The sequence below is a fragment of the Salmo salar genome, chromosome ssa19 (assembly GCF_905237065.1).
Source record: "Salmo salar chromosome ssa19, Ssal_v3.1, whole genome shotgun sequence".
Lineage (NCBI taxonomy): Eukaryota > Metazoa > Chordata > Actinopteri > Salmoniformes > Salmonidae > Salmo > Salmo salar.
Window position 1 is genome coordinate 23436952 of NC_059460.1, and position 15694 is coordinate 23452645.

Consider the following 15694-nt stretch of genomic DNA (forward strand, 5'->3'; position numbering starts at 1 on the left):
AGAAGGAGAGTCCTCGGACATACATGCAGTACACACAAAATGGCAATCAATACGTTTTTAACAGAGAAGTCAGAAGAGAGAGCTTATAAATACAGTACACATGAAATGACAATGATTGTGGTCCTCTGTAGCTCAGTAGGCAGGGCATGGCACTTGCAACGCCAGGATAGTGGGTTAGATTCCTGGGACCACCCATACGTAAAATGTATGCATGCATGACTAAGTCGCTTTTGTTAAAGTGTCTGCTAAATGGCATATATTATATACAGTTGCAGTCAAATATATTGTCACCTTTGCACTTTTCTTAAATACTTCCCAATTTTTCAAAAATAAGCTACAATTGAAACAAACTTTGGGTCTCCACACCACGTCACAGGATTGCAGAACACCTTTAATTTTTGTAAACTTCAGTTTACAATTTTAAGTTAGAAAATAAAGGTTATGGGTCTTCCAGCAGGACAATGACCCCGAACACACATCAAAAAGCACCCAGGAATGGTTCAAGAAGTAACGCTGGACTATTCTCAATTGTTGATCAAAGAGTCCAGATCTGAACCACATCCAAAACCTATGCCGAGATCTGAAAACAGTTTGCTGCTGAAGAGTGGGCCAATCGTCCAGTAGAAAGGTGCAGCAAGCTCATTGAAACTACAAGAAGCATTTGTCCACAGTTATCTTGGCCAAAGGCTGTGCAACGAAGTACTAGCTCCGGGGTGCCAATAATTTTGTCCCTGTCATTTGTCTTTATTAAAAATATATATATATTGTTAACCTTTAAGTTTATAGAAAATTGTTCTGCAATGTTGAAAATCAAATAACATCTGGAGATCAAACGTTTTTTTTCAATTTCTACTTATTTTAGAAAAAAAAGGGAATTATTTCAGAAAAGTACAAGGGTGCCAATATATTTGGTGGCAAATGTATATTCAAAAGGGCTGTGAACTGTATACGTACATTCCAGCAGGTCAGCAAGGGTCTTGGTCCGGAGGGCCACTGGCCGTTTAGTTTTGTCGTTAGTGATTGCGAACTCCTGCATGCCCAGCTCCTCTGCAACTTTGGCCTGGGTACGGTTGTTGACCAAGGAGCTACGCAACAGCTGTGGAACACACACACATGCAGAAATCAAATTTAGATCAAACACAGACATATCCAAGTCCCAGATGCACTTTTGCACATATTCTCCCCCCCCTCCCCAATTTTTTTTTTTAAACATATGGACTAACACATACTGACTCAAAGTTCTCCAGATGAAGATATGTCAAAACAAGACAAGTGCATTTCCTGCTCTAAAAGAGACAGCTGAAAACATGATAAATATAAATATAGCAGAGGGGAAAAGAAAGTAGAGATGAGTTAAGAAAAAGGCTGTGGGACGTCTTAGCTAACTCAGTCTCAACGACACACAGTCACATATAAAAAGCTACACATGTTGAATGAGCACTAATCTACTTGTAATCCATTTGAGTCGGAGTCTGTTTCTACTCTTGGGCAGGCCGGGACCATCACATCCTCAGTAGAGCTCGCCGTCACTTAGCTATGCTTCACTGCAGAGCTTTTATCCCATTGATGTCACATCTACTCTCTTCCACTAACAAATATCTAACTGGAGATCTGATTTTACTTAGCAGCTTTTAGTTAAGACTTCTCTATGACAAATTGGTTCCAGAACTAACACTATATGTCCTTTCTTTCTGACTGTAGAGAATGGAAGGAAAAGGAACCAAAAAATAAAGTGGCTTTTCAATATTGATTGAAAATATGGAAAATTCATGAATGGAATGTTCCCGAGGTTAACTTTATATAAGAGGCACACATAAACACCCCTAACATCACACACACTGTTACAGCACCATAAATATGGAGAAAGTCCATCTCTCTCCATCTGTACTATACTGCCATCACAGGGGAGAGAGAGCCTCCTATCAACAAAGGACCTGCTATTAAAGACAAAGCCACTTTCCCATACAACAAATGGCTACCAAACTCTCTCATGCTCTCTCCCCCTGACACACTTTTTTCAGCACACAAAGACAAGGGAAGAAAGAGGGAGGGATACAAAGAGGACAGAGAGTGAAAGAGAGGTGCACTAGTAAGTGCAGTGGGGGAGTAAAGGACGCAGTGAATAACACGGATGGGCCAGAGAAAACAAAGATACGTACACACTGCTGCTCATAGATGTTCATGGTAGAGGGAGGAACCGACGGGGAGACAAAGATGGAAGGAGAGCGATGGAGAGCACAGAGAGAGAAAGAGGAGTGCAAGATGAGGAGGAAGAAGAGATGGAGAGACATTTGGGGTTCGCTTGGAAGTCCTTACTGTTAAGTGTCCTTCGTGGTGGTCGGGGAAATGGATGAAGAGGTACTCTGTAGCCACCAGCTGCATGATGGAGTCTCCAAGGAACTCCATCCTCTGGTTGTGACCCCTGGAAGACAGGGGGAGAAGGGGTAGAGAGGGGTGAGGGAGGGAGGAGAGAAAGGTAGAGAGAAGCGGAGGCCGGAAGAGATGGGTAAAGAGGGGTGAGGGAGAGGAAAGACGGGTTTATTCAGGTACACAGCATTTTGGCTTCAACTCAAAATGCGGCTTCAACTTTCAGTCAAACCCATGGAGGCTTTACATCTGTATGTTAAAGCTGCAATATGTAACTTTTTGGGTGACCTGACAAAATTCACATAGAAATGTGAGTTACAGATCTGTCAATCTCATTGAAAGCAAGTCTAATAAGTGATAGATCTGTTCTATGTGCACCATTTCTATGCTTCCCGGTTTTAAGTTCGTTTTTGCATCTTTTAATTTCGGTTTTGTACACCAGCGTCAAACAACAGAACATACAACATTTTGGGTTATGGAATAGATATTTCACAGTGGTTTAGACGGTACAATGATTCTCTACACTTGTTTTCTCACATCAACTGAAATTAGGTGAACTATTAGAATTTTAGCAACTAGGAAATGGCAGATGGATTCTGCATAGTGCATCTTTAAGAGTTGCGTGCTGAATGAGATGCCCTAAACCACAAATGTGCACACACGCACAAAGTCTATACTGTTAATGCTAAATAGAATTGCAAGCTAAATGATTGGATAAATGATACAGCTGAACATAGGTGAGTTTCAATTGATTGCGTTGCATTAACTAGGACAAGCAGACATGCACAGCACGTGCGCAAACACAGGCGTGCACAAAAACACCCCTTCCAACATTAAACCCCCACCCCTACTGATATCTATGGATGTGTTTGATCATCTTCAGTGAGTGACCGAGATTCATACTTTCTATAAAGTAGTACCGTGCTGGACAGGAGGGTGCACTTTACTGTAACTGCAGTGTGGTAGGAGATGGAGGGGAGGCACTGCGAAGCAATGCTCTTTAATTAAACAGAATTATAGATCAGTGTTGCAGATGTAGGTTGATGTTGTGCCAAGGAGCCAGGGCGGGTAGCACAGACCACAGTGAGAAGAGTGGATCCAAGGGGGAGATTTACATAGACATGGGTTGCATGCCAAATGGCACCTTATTCCCTAGTTAGTGCACTAGTTTTGACCAGGGCCCATATGGCACTAGTTAAAAATAGTGCACTGAATAGGGCATTATTTGGGAAGCAGCCAGAGATGTGAGGATCAGCAGGTGAGAGCAGGAGAGTACATTTAGAGATGAGGGGAGAGGAGTGAAGTAAGGGGGGAGAGAGGGGAGAGCATCACATCAAAGGTCAGAGATTATTGTCCCCTTTCTGTGGCGTCGGCTGGCGCGTTTTATGTTATGCGGCATATCTGAACTGGAAATTCTTCTGGAATGTGCTTCATTAGGATGGTGAGAGCAAGAGCGCATGAGAGAGAGAGAGAGAGAGAGAGCGAGCGAGAAAGCGAGAAACGAGTGCTGCAGCATACTGTACCTCAAGATGTGTGTGTTAGATGTGAGTGAGCACGTGTTTGTGAGAAAGAAAGAAAATGGGCGAGAGAGAAAAAAAAGAGAGAAGGCGCGTGAGAGAGGGTCGGGGAAGAAGAAAAGCATTTCAGTGTGAAAGGCACAAAGAGCCATCCCTTATTCCCACCAACAGGAGTCACAATGCAGTGGTAGTAGTGGGTAGGTTAAGGGAGGGGAAAGCAAGGGGGAAATTAAAGTAAAGTGTGAATCCCAGGTCTTTATTCCGCCCTGACTTTCAACTAAAACACCTTTAACAGCTTCAGGAGCACCACGTTTCAGGGACGACTGCTCCATTTTGTAGCGCCTGTGTGAATGTATGACTGTGTGCTTGTGTGTAAGTGGCTTTTCTGCGACTTGGGAGTTCTATATTTTAGGGGAATAGTGTTCCCCACAGCAGGGGTCCTGATCCGACCAGGGAGGCTACACAGTACATTCGGAAAATATTTAGAACCCTTCCCTTTTTCCACATTTTGTTACGTTACAGCCTTATTCTAAAATTGATTAAATAAAATGTTTTTCCTCATCAATCTACACACAATACCCCCTAATGACAAAGCATAAACAGACATTTTTGAAATGTATAAAAAATAAATTCCTTATTTAGTTAAGTATTCAGACCCTTTGCTATGAGACTGGAAATTGAGCTCAGGTGCATCCTGCTTCCATTGATCATCGTTGAGATGTTTATACAACTCGATTGGAGTCCACTTGTGGTAAATTAAATTGATTGGACATGATTTGGAAAGGCACACACCTGTGTATGTAAGGTCCCACAGTGGACAATCCATGTCAGAGCAAAATTGTCCGTAGAGGTGAGAGACAGGATTGTGTCGAGGCACAGATCTGGGGAAGGGTACCAAAAAAATTCTGCAACATTGAAGGTCCCCAAGAACACAGTGGCCTCCATCATCCTTCAATGGAAGAAGTTTGGAACCTCCAAGACTCTTCCTAGAGCTGGCTGCCCGGCCAAACTGAGCAATCGGGGAAAAAGGATCCTTGTCAGGGAGGTGACCAAGAACCCAATGATCACTCTGACAGAGCTACAGAGTTCCTCTGTGGAGATGGGAGAACCCTTCCAGAAGGACAACAATCTCTGCACCAATGCACTAATAGTGTGGCCAGACAGAAGCCACTCCTCAGTAAAAAAGGGACATGACAGCCCGCTTGGAGTTTGACAAAAGGCACCTAAAGACTCTCAGACCATGAGAAACAAGATTCTCTGGTCTGATGAAACCAAGATTAAACTCTTTGACCTGAATGTCAAGCGTCACGTCTGGAGGAACCCTGGCACCATCCCTAAGGTGAAGCATGGTGGTGGCAGCATCAGGCTGTGGGGATAATTTTCAGCAGCAGAAACTGGGAGACAAGTCAGGATCGAGAGAAAGATGAATGGAGCCAAGTACAGAGAGATCCATGATGAAAACATGCTCCAGAGCGCTCAGGACCTCAGACTGGGGCGAAAGTTCACCTTCCAACAGGACAACGACCCTAAGCACACAGCCAAGACAACGCAGGAGTGGTTTTGGGACAAGTCTCTGAATGTCCTTGAGTGACCCAGCCAGAGCCCGGACGTGAACCCAATCGAACATCCTGGAGATACCTGAAAATAGCTGTGCAGCAACAATCCCCATACAACCTGCCAGAGCTTGAGAGGATCTGCAGAGAAGAATGGGAGAAACTCCCCAAACACAGGTGTGCCAAGCTTGTAGTGTCATACCCAAGAGGACTCGAGGCTGTATTCGCTGCCCAAGGTGCTTCAACAAAGTACTGAGTAAAGGGTCTGAATACTTATGTAAATGTAGTATTTCATTTTTTTTTTTTTTTATATATTTGCCAGAAAAAATCTAAACCCGTTTTTGTTTTGTCATTATGGGGTATTGTGTGTAGATTGACGGGAAAAAAAATGTTTTCCATCAATTTTAGAATAAGGCTGTAAAATGTAACAAAATGTGGAAAAAGTCAAGGGGTATGAATACTTTCCAAATGCACTGTGTATAACTTGAGCGGAGTGAAGCGGGAGGAGAGTAGTGATGCGGCCTCTAGTGGTTTGGGATCATTGATCCTGGCAACCATTGAGTGACCTAATCATTAGAGGCCTATGAGAAAAAGGGTTGCATCCCAAATGGCACCCTAATCCCCTTTATATTGCACTACTTTCTGGTCAAAGGTATGACACTCCATATGGAATAGTGTCCCATTTGGGAGGCAGCCGAGGGGATTTAGTGGGTAGAGTCTGAGCTTGTCTCCGGTCTCTGGGATCTCTAAAAAGGGTGAACTCACAGCTTCACGTCCTCCAAGAGGTCAGCCTCTATCCATCTACTTCCACCACCATGACGTTACTGTGTCGGTGTGCGTGCCCGTCTCCTCTATCAACTGTACTTTCCTATTGTACAACCTTCATTCCAGTTTCCAGTGTAATGAGATCAGTCTTAAGGTTGCCCTACATCGGAGGTGTCAGATTCACATTGCTACCGACCTCTTGTTCTCAATGGAGACAATTCACACTATCTGAAGCTAGATTTGATTCAATTTCTAACTCAGTTCTATCAGCATCACATTTTAATCAATGATGAAGAATTGTGGGCGGTCTAATTATTTTATCATGAAAGGCTGGAAATGTTATATTATCTCCCCTCAGAGTCAAATCAGACGCACTGACAGCATTACAACGCTGCAGAATTTAGATGAGCTGGAGTCGGATGTAGGATCGGATATTGAGCTCAATATCGACGTTGCTGATGAAGAGTCATCTGTTTCTGATGTTGACTGAGCCTCCGATGCCTGAGCCTCACCACAGAAAAACCAGAACTGGGCCAACCTACGGTGATCCCAACTGCCATGGTGAGACAGAATTCTGGAATGAATGGGACGATTTGGGTAGAAAAGACTGACGAGAGCGAAACAAGGGGGACTTCACAAAGAGAGCAGGCCTTACACCTCAAGTAAAGAGACATTTCCAGAGCACTGGACATATTTCTTTGTTTATGTGCTGTCATGACTCTCCTGGGGGTGGGTCAAAGGCCTCAAATCAGCTTGGTATATAGCTGACAACTACCAGAGCCTCTTACCCACCGCCGAAAGAGGGGAAGGGGGGGTGGGTTTGGGCTGGTTTGGACACGTTAACACTCGATTGTAAATTAGGCAGGAGGGGAATCTCTCCCTTTTCTCTTTTTGTGACGATAGGATTGTGATTTTAGTTCTCTAACGAGATCATAGCAGCCGTCATTGTAAATAAGAATTTGTTCTTAACTGACTTGCCTAGTTAAATAAAGATTAAATAAAAAATTGAAAAACTTTGCCTCGTAACTAGACAAGCCCGAGGGAGCTCAAACACCCCTTTTTACTCGAGGGTATAAAAGATTGAGTTAAAAATTAACATACCGGGGGCCTCCCGGGTGGCGCAGTGGTCTAAGGCTGGTCTAAGGCTGGGCTCGAACTCTGGGTTCGAGCCCAGGTTCTGCCGCAGCCGGAGGCTCATGGGGCGACGCATAATTGACCCAGCGTCATCCGGGTTAGGGAGGGTTTGGCCGGCAGGGATATCCTTGCCTCATCACACACTACCGACTCCTGTGGTGGGCCGGGCGCAGTGCACGCTGACCAGGTCGCTTTCCTCCGACACATTGGTGCGGCTGGCTTCCGGGTTGGATGTGCGTTGTGTCAAGAAGCTGTGTGGCTTGGTTGGGTTGTGTTTCAGAGGACGCATGACTCTCGACCTTCGCCTCTCCCGAGTCCGTACGGGAGTTGCAGCGATGAGACAAGACAGTAACTACTACCAATTGGATACCACGAAATTGGGGAGAAAAAGGGGTAAAATAAGTGCATTCTTCCATCACATGTACAGCTGATTCTCAAGATCTTGCACACTCATGAGATGCTATTGAGCCCACACTACTACACTGATTTGAGGCTCAAATTTGAGGCTTTTTGAGCCTGACAACGAGCCATCCTCAACAAGGTTGGAAAGTGACAGTGAAGATGAGGCCTCACAGTCTGATGTTCAAGAGGTGGACATTGAGGAGGTCCAGGGAGAAGACATCCAAGGCTTTAGTTTCTAGCCTATCATTTGACAGATGTATGATGAAAACGTTTTTGGGAGATGCGATGGATCATTGGGGATCACTCAATATTCCCTTTTGTTGTTTAGTGAAATCATCCCATGTGAAGAGTCAACTCATTTAATTAAAAGTTCAACTCGTAACTAAATCATTTTTTTTATTTCTATTGGAAGGATTTAATCATTTGCAATTATGTCTACTTAAGGTAAAAGGTTTATGTTTCTGTCACCATATGATATCTTAAATATATCCAATGCAAAAATCAATATTAATTTGCATACATTTCCATTAATTCCCATATATTCCCACAGAAAGTTTTTCCCCTCTAAATATTCCCCAAAATGTGCAACCCTAGTCAAGACCCTGAAAATCGACATGCGTTGAGGACGACAAAGTAGACTTTAACAACCAATGTTACAGTTGAGTAGCTGTTCTAAGTACTGTATCTAAGAAAGTGAATTTATGTAGGACCATCCGGTTATTCTCTTCAAATAATCGTCGCCATCACCACTCTGGGAATCATCGACATGGCTGATTAGCCTTCCATAGATGACCACTCTTCCAGAACGAGTGAAAGTAAACACAGACAACTAAGAAGGACATTGTGACCTTTTCTGGAGAATCAGAGCCTTACGCCTGAGAACGAAGTAGAAGGCCCGAACAAAGTAGAAGGCACAATTGAACCTTTTTCATAAAGTGGAACCCTTTTCACTAAGGCCTGGGTTCAACAGAGATACACAACGAAGACCTTCATTACTTCTTACCCAAAAGGGCGGCAGTACGGGGCAATGAATTAGGATTACTGCGAGCGTAGTTCCCAAATGTATCCAGGTGTTGCTTCTCTTTCTCTCTCACTTCTCACTCTCTCTCTTTAAATCTACATCTTTTGTAACAAGTGTCACATTGTGTTAGTCCGCTAGGGACCTGTTGTCAGCATATTAAGTTTCCAAACAATAACCTATACCGTGTGTGTGTGTATCCTGTGTTATCATTTAGTTTGTTAGTAAATAAATAATCAAATCAATGTGTGGTACAGAATGATCAGTAAGACTCGGGTTTGTGCAGAGTCAAGAAGTCTGCGACGTTCAGAATGCGACTGATATGAAGTAATGATTAATATGTGACTGTTATCGATATATATATATATATTATTGAGTTTAATTCGGAAGATGGTAACTCATTAACCTCTCTAGGCTAGGCGGGACGAATTCGTCCCACCTACGTAACAGCCACGGCTATCCTGTGGCGCGATTTTCAAAACCTTAAAAATCCTATTACTTCAATTTCTCAAACATATGACTATTTTACAGCCATTTAAAGATAAGACTCTCGTTAATCTAACCACACTGTCCGATTTCAAAAAGGCTATACAACGAAAGCAAAACATTAGATTATGTCAGCAGAGTACCAAGCCAGAAATAATCAGACACCCATTTTTCAAGCCAGCATATAATGTCACCAAAACCCAGAAGACAGCTAAATGCAGCACTCACCTTTGATGATCTTCATCAGATGACAACCCTAGGACATTATGTTATACAATACATGCATGTTTTGTTCAATCAAGTTCATATTTATATCAAAAACCAGCTTTTTACATTAGCATGTGACGTTCAGAACTAGCATACCCCCCGCAAACTTCCGGGGAATTCGCTAACATTTTACTAAATTACTCACGATAAACGTTCACAAAAAGCATAACAATTATTTTAAGAATTATAGATACAGACCTCCTCTATGCACTCGATATGTCCGATTTTAAAATAGCTTTTTGGTGAAAGCACATTTTGCAATATTCTAAGTACATAGCCCAGGCATCACGGGCTCGCTATTTAGACACCCGGCAAGTTTAGCACTCACCATAATCATATTTACTATTATAAAAATTTCATTACCTTTTGTTGTCTTCGTCAGAATACACACCCAGGACAGCTACTTCAATAACAAATGTTGGTTTGGTCCAAAATAATCCATCGTTATATCCGAATAGCGGCGTTTTGTTCGTATGCGTTCCAGACACTATCCGAAATAGTAAAGAAGTGTCACGCGCTTGGCGCAATTCGTGACAATAAAATTCTAAGTATTCCATTACCGTACTTTCGAAGCATGTCAACCGCTGTTTAAAATCAATTTTTACGACATTTTTCTCGTAGAAAAGCGATAATATTCCGACAGGGAATCTCCTTTTCGGCAAACAGAGGAAAAAATCCCAAAGGCGGGGGCGGTCGGGGTCACGCGCATAAGCTAGTGTCTCTTGATCGGCCACTTGAGAAAGGCGATAATGTGTTTCAGCCTGGGGCTGGAATGACGACATTCTGTTTTTTCCCGGGCTCTGAGCGCCTATGGACGACGTGGGAAGTGTCACGTTAGAGCAGAGATCCTTAGTAAATGATAGAGATGGAAAAGAAGTTCAACAAATGGTCAGACAGGCCACTTCCTGTAAAGGAATCTCTCAGGTTTTGACCTGCCATTTGAGTTCTGTTATACTCACAGACACCATTCAAACAGTTTTAGAAAATGTAGAGTGTTTTTCATATGTAATAAGTATATGCATATTCTAGTTACTGAGTAGGAGTGGTAACCAGATTAAATCGGGTATGTTTTTTATCCAGCCGTGTCAATGCTGCCCCCTAGCCCTAACAGGTTAAACAACTTCTCCCGTGGTGCCCCAAATTCCTAATGAGTTCATTGTTACATGATTACTTTCATCTAGTAACAATTAAACATAGTAGATAAATAGCAGTCATCACATTAATGAGAGTCACGTCACGACAGTGTCACGCAGATGTTGCAGCACATGAGAGATTGTACTGTCGCTCATGCGCACAGAAAAGTTAACAGTACCTTGTCATGGCTATATTTCCACAAATATTTCTTAATGCAACTCATCCTTTACAATTGTTTATGCACTATTTATCAAGCGTTGGTGCTTATGTTTGCACACCTTGTGGGTTGACATGCATCTGACGCGTTTGCTAAAGGAGACTCCCAGCAACGTTCTCAACATTCTCTAGCAGGTACTTTTAGGCTGAAAGGTCCAGTGGTTCTAGTGTTAAGGACACAGGAGTACTTACATTGGGCTTGATTAATGTGCAATCTAATTAAGCAATAATGCACGAGGGGGTGTGGTATATGGCCAATATACCATGGCTAAGGGCTGTTCTTACGCAAAATGCAACATGGAGTGCCTGGATACAGCCCTTAGCTGTGGTATATTAGCCATATACCACAAACCATATACCACAAACCCCCGAGGGGCCTTATTGCTATAATAAACTGGTTACCAACGTAATTAGAGCAATACAAATAAATGTTTTGTCATGCCTGCTGTCAGCGAATCAGCATTCAGGGCTCGAACCACCCAGTTTAAAATAATAAATTGAGCATTAATAATGGGTTGGCATTGCAGGCGTCTTTCTCTACCTTGAGGAGGACAACATTCAAAGCTAACCTTGACAGCTCAACTTCCAGCCCTCTAATCGACTTCACTGACCGTGAGTGGTGAGAGGCTCTGAAATTAAAGTGATGGATTAAAACACACACTGACACAGGCGCGCACACGCTTAAATGTCCTAGTTGGTAATTTGGTTTAGCTGTCCAGCTCACTATTGTGTTGCTAACATTTCACTATTGTGAATGTGTCAAACGTTTAAACCTTGTGTACACTACACAGTGAAGAACATCTCCTAAAAGCCTACATGACACGTGCAATTACGTTCCATTACATGTCATTTTTAACAGCATTTTTAACACAATGAATGAACAATGCTACAGTACAGTTGGTGAAAACCTAATAAAGACAGCATGCTGTCGAAACGTTGATGAATATAGTATTGCATCGGAGTGTGCAGCTTTTCCTTTGCTTTTAAAACAACGCTATAGTGTAACACCAAAGGTAACAATGTTAATCTCGAGACAAGTGTGATTCATACAGACTTACTAAATAACACATTATTTACACTCGAGTAAAAACACCCATTCTTCACACTATTTTTCTACAGTAAATTGCAAGCAATGAAAGCCTTCTATAAAAGGTGAGAAGCAGGCAGAGAAACAGTGGTTCTTCACGCAATTGAAATCCTTAATGTCAGAAACGTTCTAAAATCAATGATTTCCCCATTATTTTAGACATGAAGTTTGATTTGATATATATGCCTTTTGAGACAATTATATTGATGTTGGCATCTGAAATGACCTCTTATGTCAAATGAAGTCTAACAACATCTCAAACATTCGTAAAAAAAAAATGTGTATGTATAACACATGAAGTGTCAATTAAAGTAAATAAAACCTGCAGCAATAAACTAAGCTAAGAGAAAGAGAGAGAGAACGAGGGAAAGAATGAGAGAGAGAAAGAAAGAGAGAAACAAAGAGATAAATTAACAGAGGGAAAGACCATTCGCACGAGAGAGAATGAATAAGAACCAAAGCCGCGGGCCAGCTAGTAAATATAATCAACATTTAAAAACTACATTTCCCATGGGGGAGTGGGGCTGTGACCTCACTAGCGGAGTCAGGCAATGGCTGGAGAGGGGTTTTAGTGTCCCCTGGGATAACTACACAGGCTGTCAAAGACCCAGGATTAGGCAGTGGGACAACTACGAGTTGCACAGTCCATCCATCACTACGGTACTGGGACAGAGGATAGACCAGGGAGCCATGCACGCAAGCACCCCTCCCATACTCACAGTGTGAGGTGGTTGAAGCCCACAGTCCTCAGTGTGAAAGCTCTGGCCAGTAGGCGACAGTGTGTGAACATAACACCGATGGTGTCCTCAAAGTCTGTCAGCTTCTGAAGCACTGGAGACGTCTCGATCAGCTGCCTGTCCGTCTGCGGCTCCTGCACCTGGTAAATACAACACAGCATTTACAGTTAAACACAGCATGAAAAGAGCGGTACCTCTGTGAAATTCAGCTGTGGTTTAGATTACAGCAGGGATAGGCAAGTCTGGTTCTGAAGGGCAGGTAGAAGACTAGAGGTGAGCAAACTTTCTGGCTTGAGGGCCACATCGGGGTTTCAGAATTCAAAGGAGGGCCGCTCAGATTTGTTTTTACTGATTCCTTTACGGGCCAGGAATAGGGCAGTTATTTGAAAATATAAGTCCATTATATTTTCTCTACGCTTTCTATCTAGTCAGATGTTTTCCTGCCGTGTTTTTGTAGGCCTCCTTGCTCGCACACGCTTTTTCAGTTCTGCCCACAAATTTTTTATAGGATTGAGGTCAGGGCTTTGTGATGGCCACTCCAATACCTTGACTTTGTTGTCCTTAAGCCATTTTCCACAACTTTGGAACTATGCTTGGGGTCATTGTCCATTTGTGACCTGACTGACTGATGTCTTGAGATGTTGCTTCAATATATCCACATAATTTCCCCTCCTCATGAAGCCATCTATTTTGTGAAGTGCACCAGTCCCTCCTGCAGCAAAGCATCCCCACAACATGATGCTACCACCCACGTGCTTCACGGTTGGGATGGTGTTCTTCGGCTTGCTAGCCTCCCCCTTTTCCCTCCAAACATAATGATGGTCATTATGGCCAAAATGTTCTATTTTTGTTTCATCGGACGAGAGGACAATTCTCCAAAAACTATGATCTTTGTCCCCATGTGCATTTGCAAACCGTAGTCTGGCTTTTTTATGGCGGTTTTAGCGCAGTGGCTTCTTCTGTGCGGAGGTCAAAAGTAGTACACTTTATAGAGAGTAGCGTCCCATTTGGGACACATTCATAATTTAAATTTAGACATTGACCTTGTTAGCTTCACATGTATAGCAAGTCAGTTAAGAACAAATTCTTATTTACAATGAAGGCCTATCCCGGCCAAACCTTGATGATGCTGGGCCAATTGTGCGCTGCCCTATGGGACATCCAATCACGTCCGGTTGTGATACAACCTGGAATCAAACCAGGGTGTCTGTAGTGATGCCTCTAGCACTGAGATGCAGTGCCTTAGAGTGCTGCGCCATTGGGAGTCCCTTAGGGCGGTGCACAATTGGCCAAGTATCATCCGGGTTTGGCCGTCATTGCAAATAAGATTTTGTTAATATCTGACTTGCCTAGTTAAATATATATATATATATATATATATATATATATTTGTTTTTAATTTTTAAAGTTGGATGGATGTCCTTTGGGTGGTGGACCATTCTCGATACACAAGGGAAACTGTTTAGCGTGAAAAACACAGCAGCATTGCAGTTCTTGACACACTCAAACTGGTTCAAAGGCACTTAAATATTTTGTATTGCCCATTCACCCTCTGAATGCCACACATACACAATCCATGTCTCAATTGTCTCAAGGCTTAAAAATCCTTATTTAACAGGTCTCATCCCCTTAACATAGACTGATTGGAGTGGATTTCACAGGTGACATCAATAAGGGATCATAGCCTTCACCTGGATAGTCTCTGTCATGGAAAGAGCAGGTGTTCCTAATGTTTGTACACACAGTATATATTCCAATGAGCACTCGAGAGCAGTAAATATTGCACATTGTCCCTCTGAGTTTGTCTGCTTTCATTGAAGCAATATAGACTAAGCAGTGGTGGAATAGCTAGACGCCAAGTGTCAAACAGACAGAGTGGTTGGTTGCCAACTCTACATTTTAATTGGACGGCTGCTGGAAATGTCATGGTTCCGTCTTCCCACTTTAGCCCCAAAGAAGACTTTCACATCTGCCTTCCTCTTAATTAACGACAACTGTTTAAATGCCATGCGTCACCACTAACGGTGTTTGACGAGTCCAGCATTCATAACATTGTATCACACAAACACATACTTTTAGTTTGACACATATTTTATGTGGCGTTTTTGTAAGGGGATGATGGCTGGCCTGCTAGCAATGGTTCAAAAGGAAAAATTAATCATGAAAAATAAAAACAATGTGGAAAAATGACCAGGTTCAATGCGGAAGACACATTTTGGTTGAATGTATTCAGTTATGCAACTGACTAGGTATCCCCTTTCCCTACAAAGTGTAAATTTGAGCACACTCTGGCCCAGCTGGCTCTCTGATCGGGCTGGGAATTGCCAGGGACCTCACAATACGATATTATCCCAATACTTAGGTGGCGATACGATAAGTATTGCCATTCTCGCGATTTCATATGTATTCCGATTCGATACTGTGATTTTATTGTGATATGTTCCAAACATACTGCTCACTATATGGCTGCTGCATAGAGACAAGAGCATGAGAAAACAAGTTTTGACCAATCAAGGAAATAAAAGATGGAGAAAAAGCTATAGGATGAAAAATACCGGAGTTCTGGCGCAGGTACAGCCGACTAGCGCTAGCTAATGAAGTCAAATATCAATATAATATAGTCCAAAAACAATATTGCGATAAGTAACTATTTATTTTTTTCCCCCATCACAAGTCTGAGCATTCACAGTCCTGGCCTAAAGCATGGTAAGTAGTCTCAGTCGCCGTATTCATACTCATTCACACTGAACCAAAAGGGGATGTGAAGCTTGCGTTGCGTCTTGACGTGAATGACACAGTGGTAAATGATTTCGGAGAGCCGAGAGGGGGTGATGAGGCAGGTGCTGGTGCAGAGAGAGAGAGGGAGCAGAGGGGAACAGGGAGGACATGAAAATGTGCATGTTGTCAACCAGGAATCGTTCTGCTCTGTTCACTCTCTCCACAGACTGACTGAGCCAGGAGCGCTGCGCAGGCAGGCAGCACTTAGCCATGGTGCTTATGCTAATGTTGCA

At 42.8% G+C, this 15694-nt stretch overlaps 1 protein-coding gene across 1 annotated transcript in view; it reads right to left on the reverse strand.

Annotated features, from left to right (window-relative positions):
• The window catches only part of LOC106578591 (ribonuclease 3), a 151556-nt gene that overhangs the window by 35378 nt on the left and 100484 nt on the right, over window positions 1-15694 (reverse strand). The window contains 3 exon segments of the mRNA XM_014157586.2: window positions 955-1096; window positions 2317-2422; window positions 12666-12823. Of these exon segments, the coding sequence (XP_014013061.2) occupies window positions 955-1096; window positions 2317-2422; window positions 12666-12823 (406 nt within the window).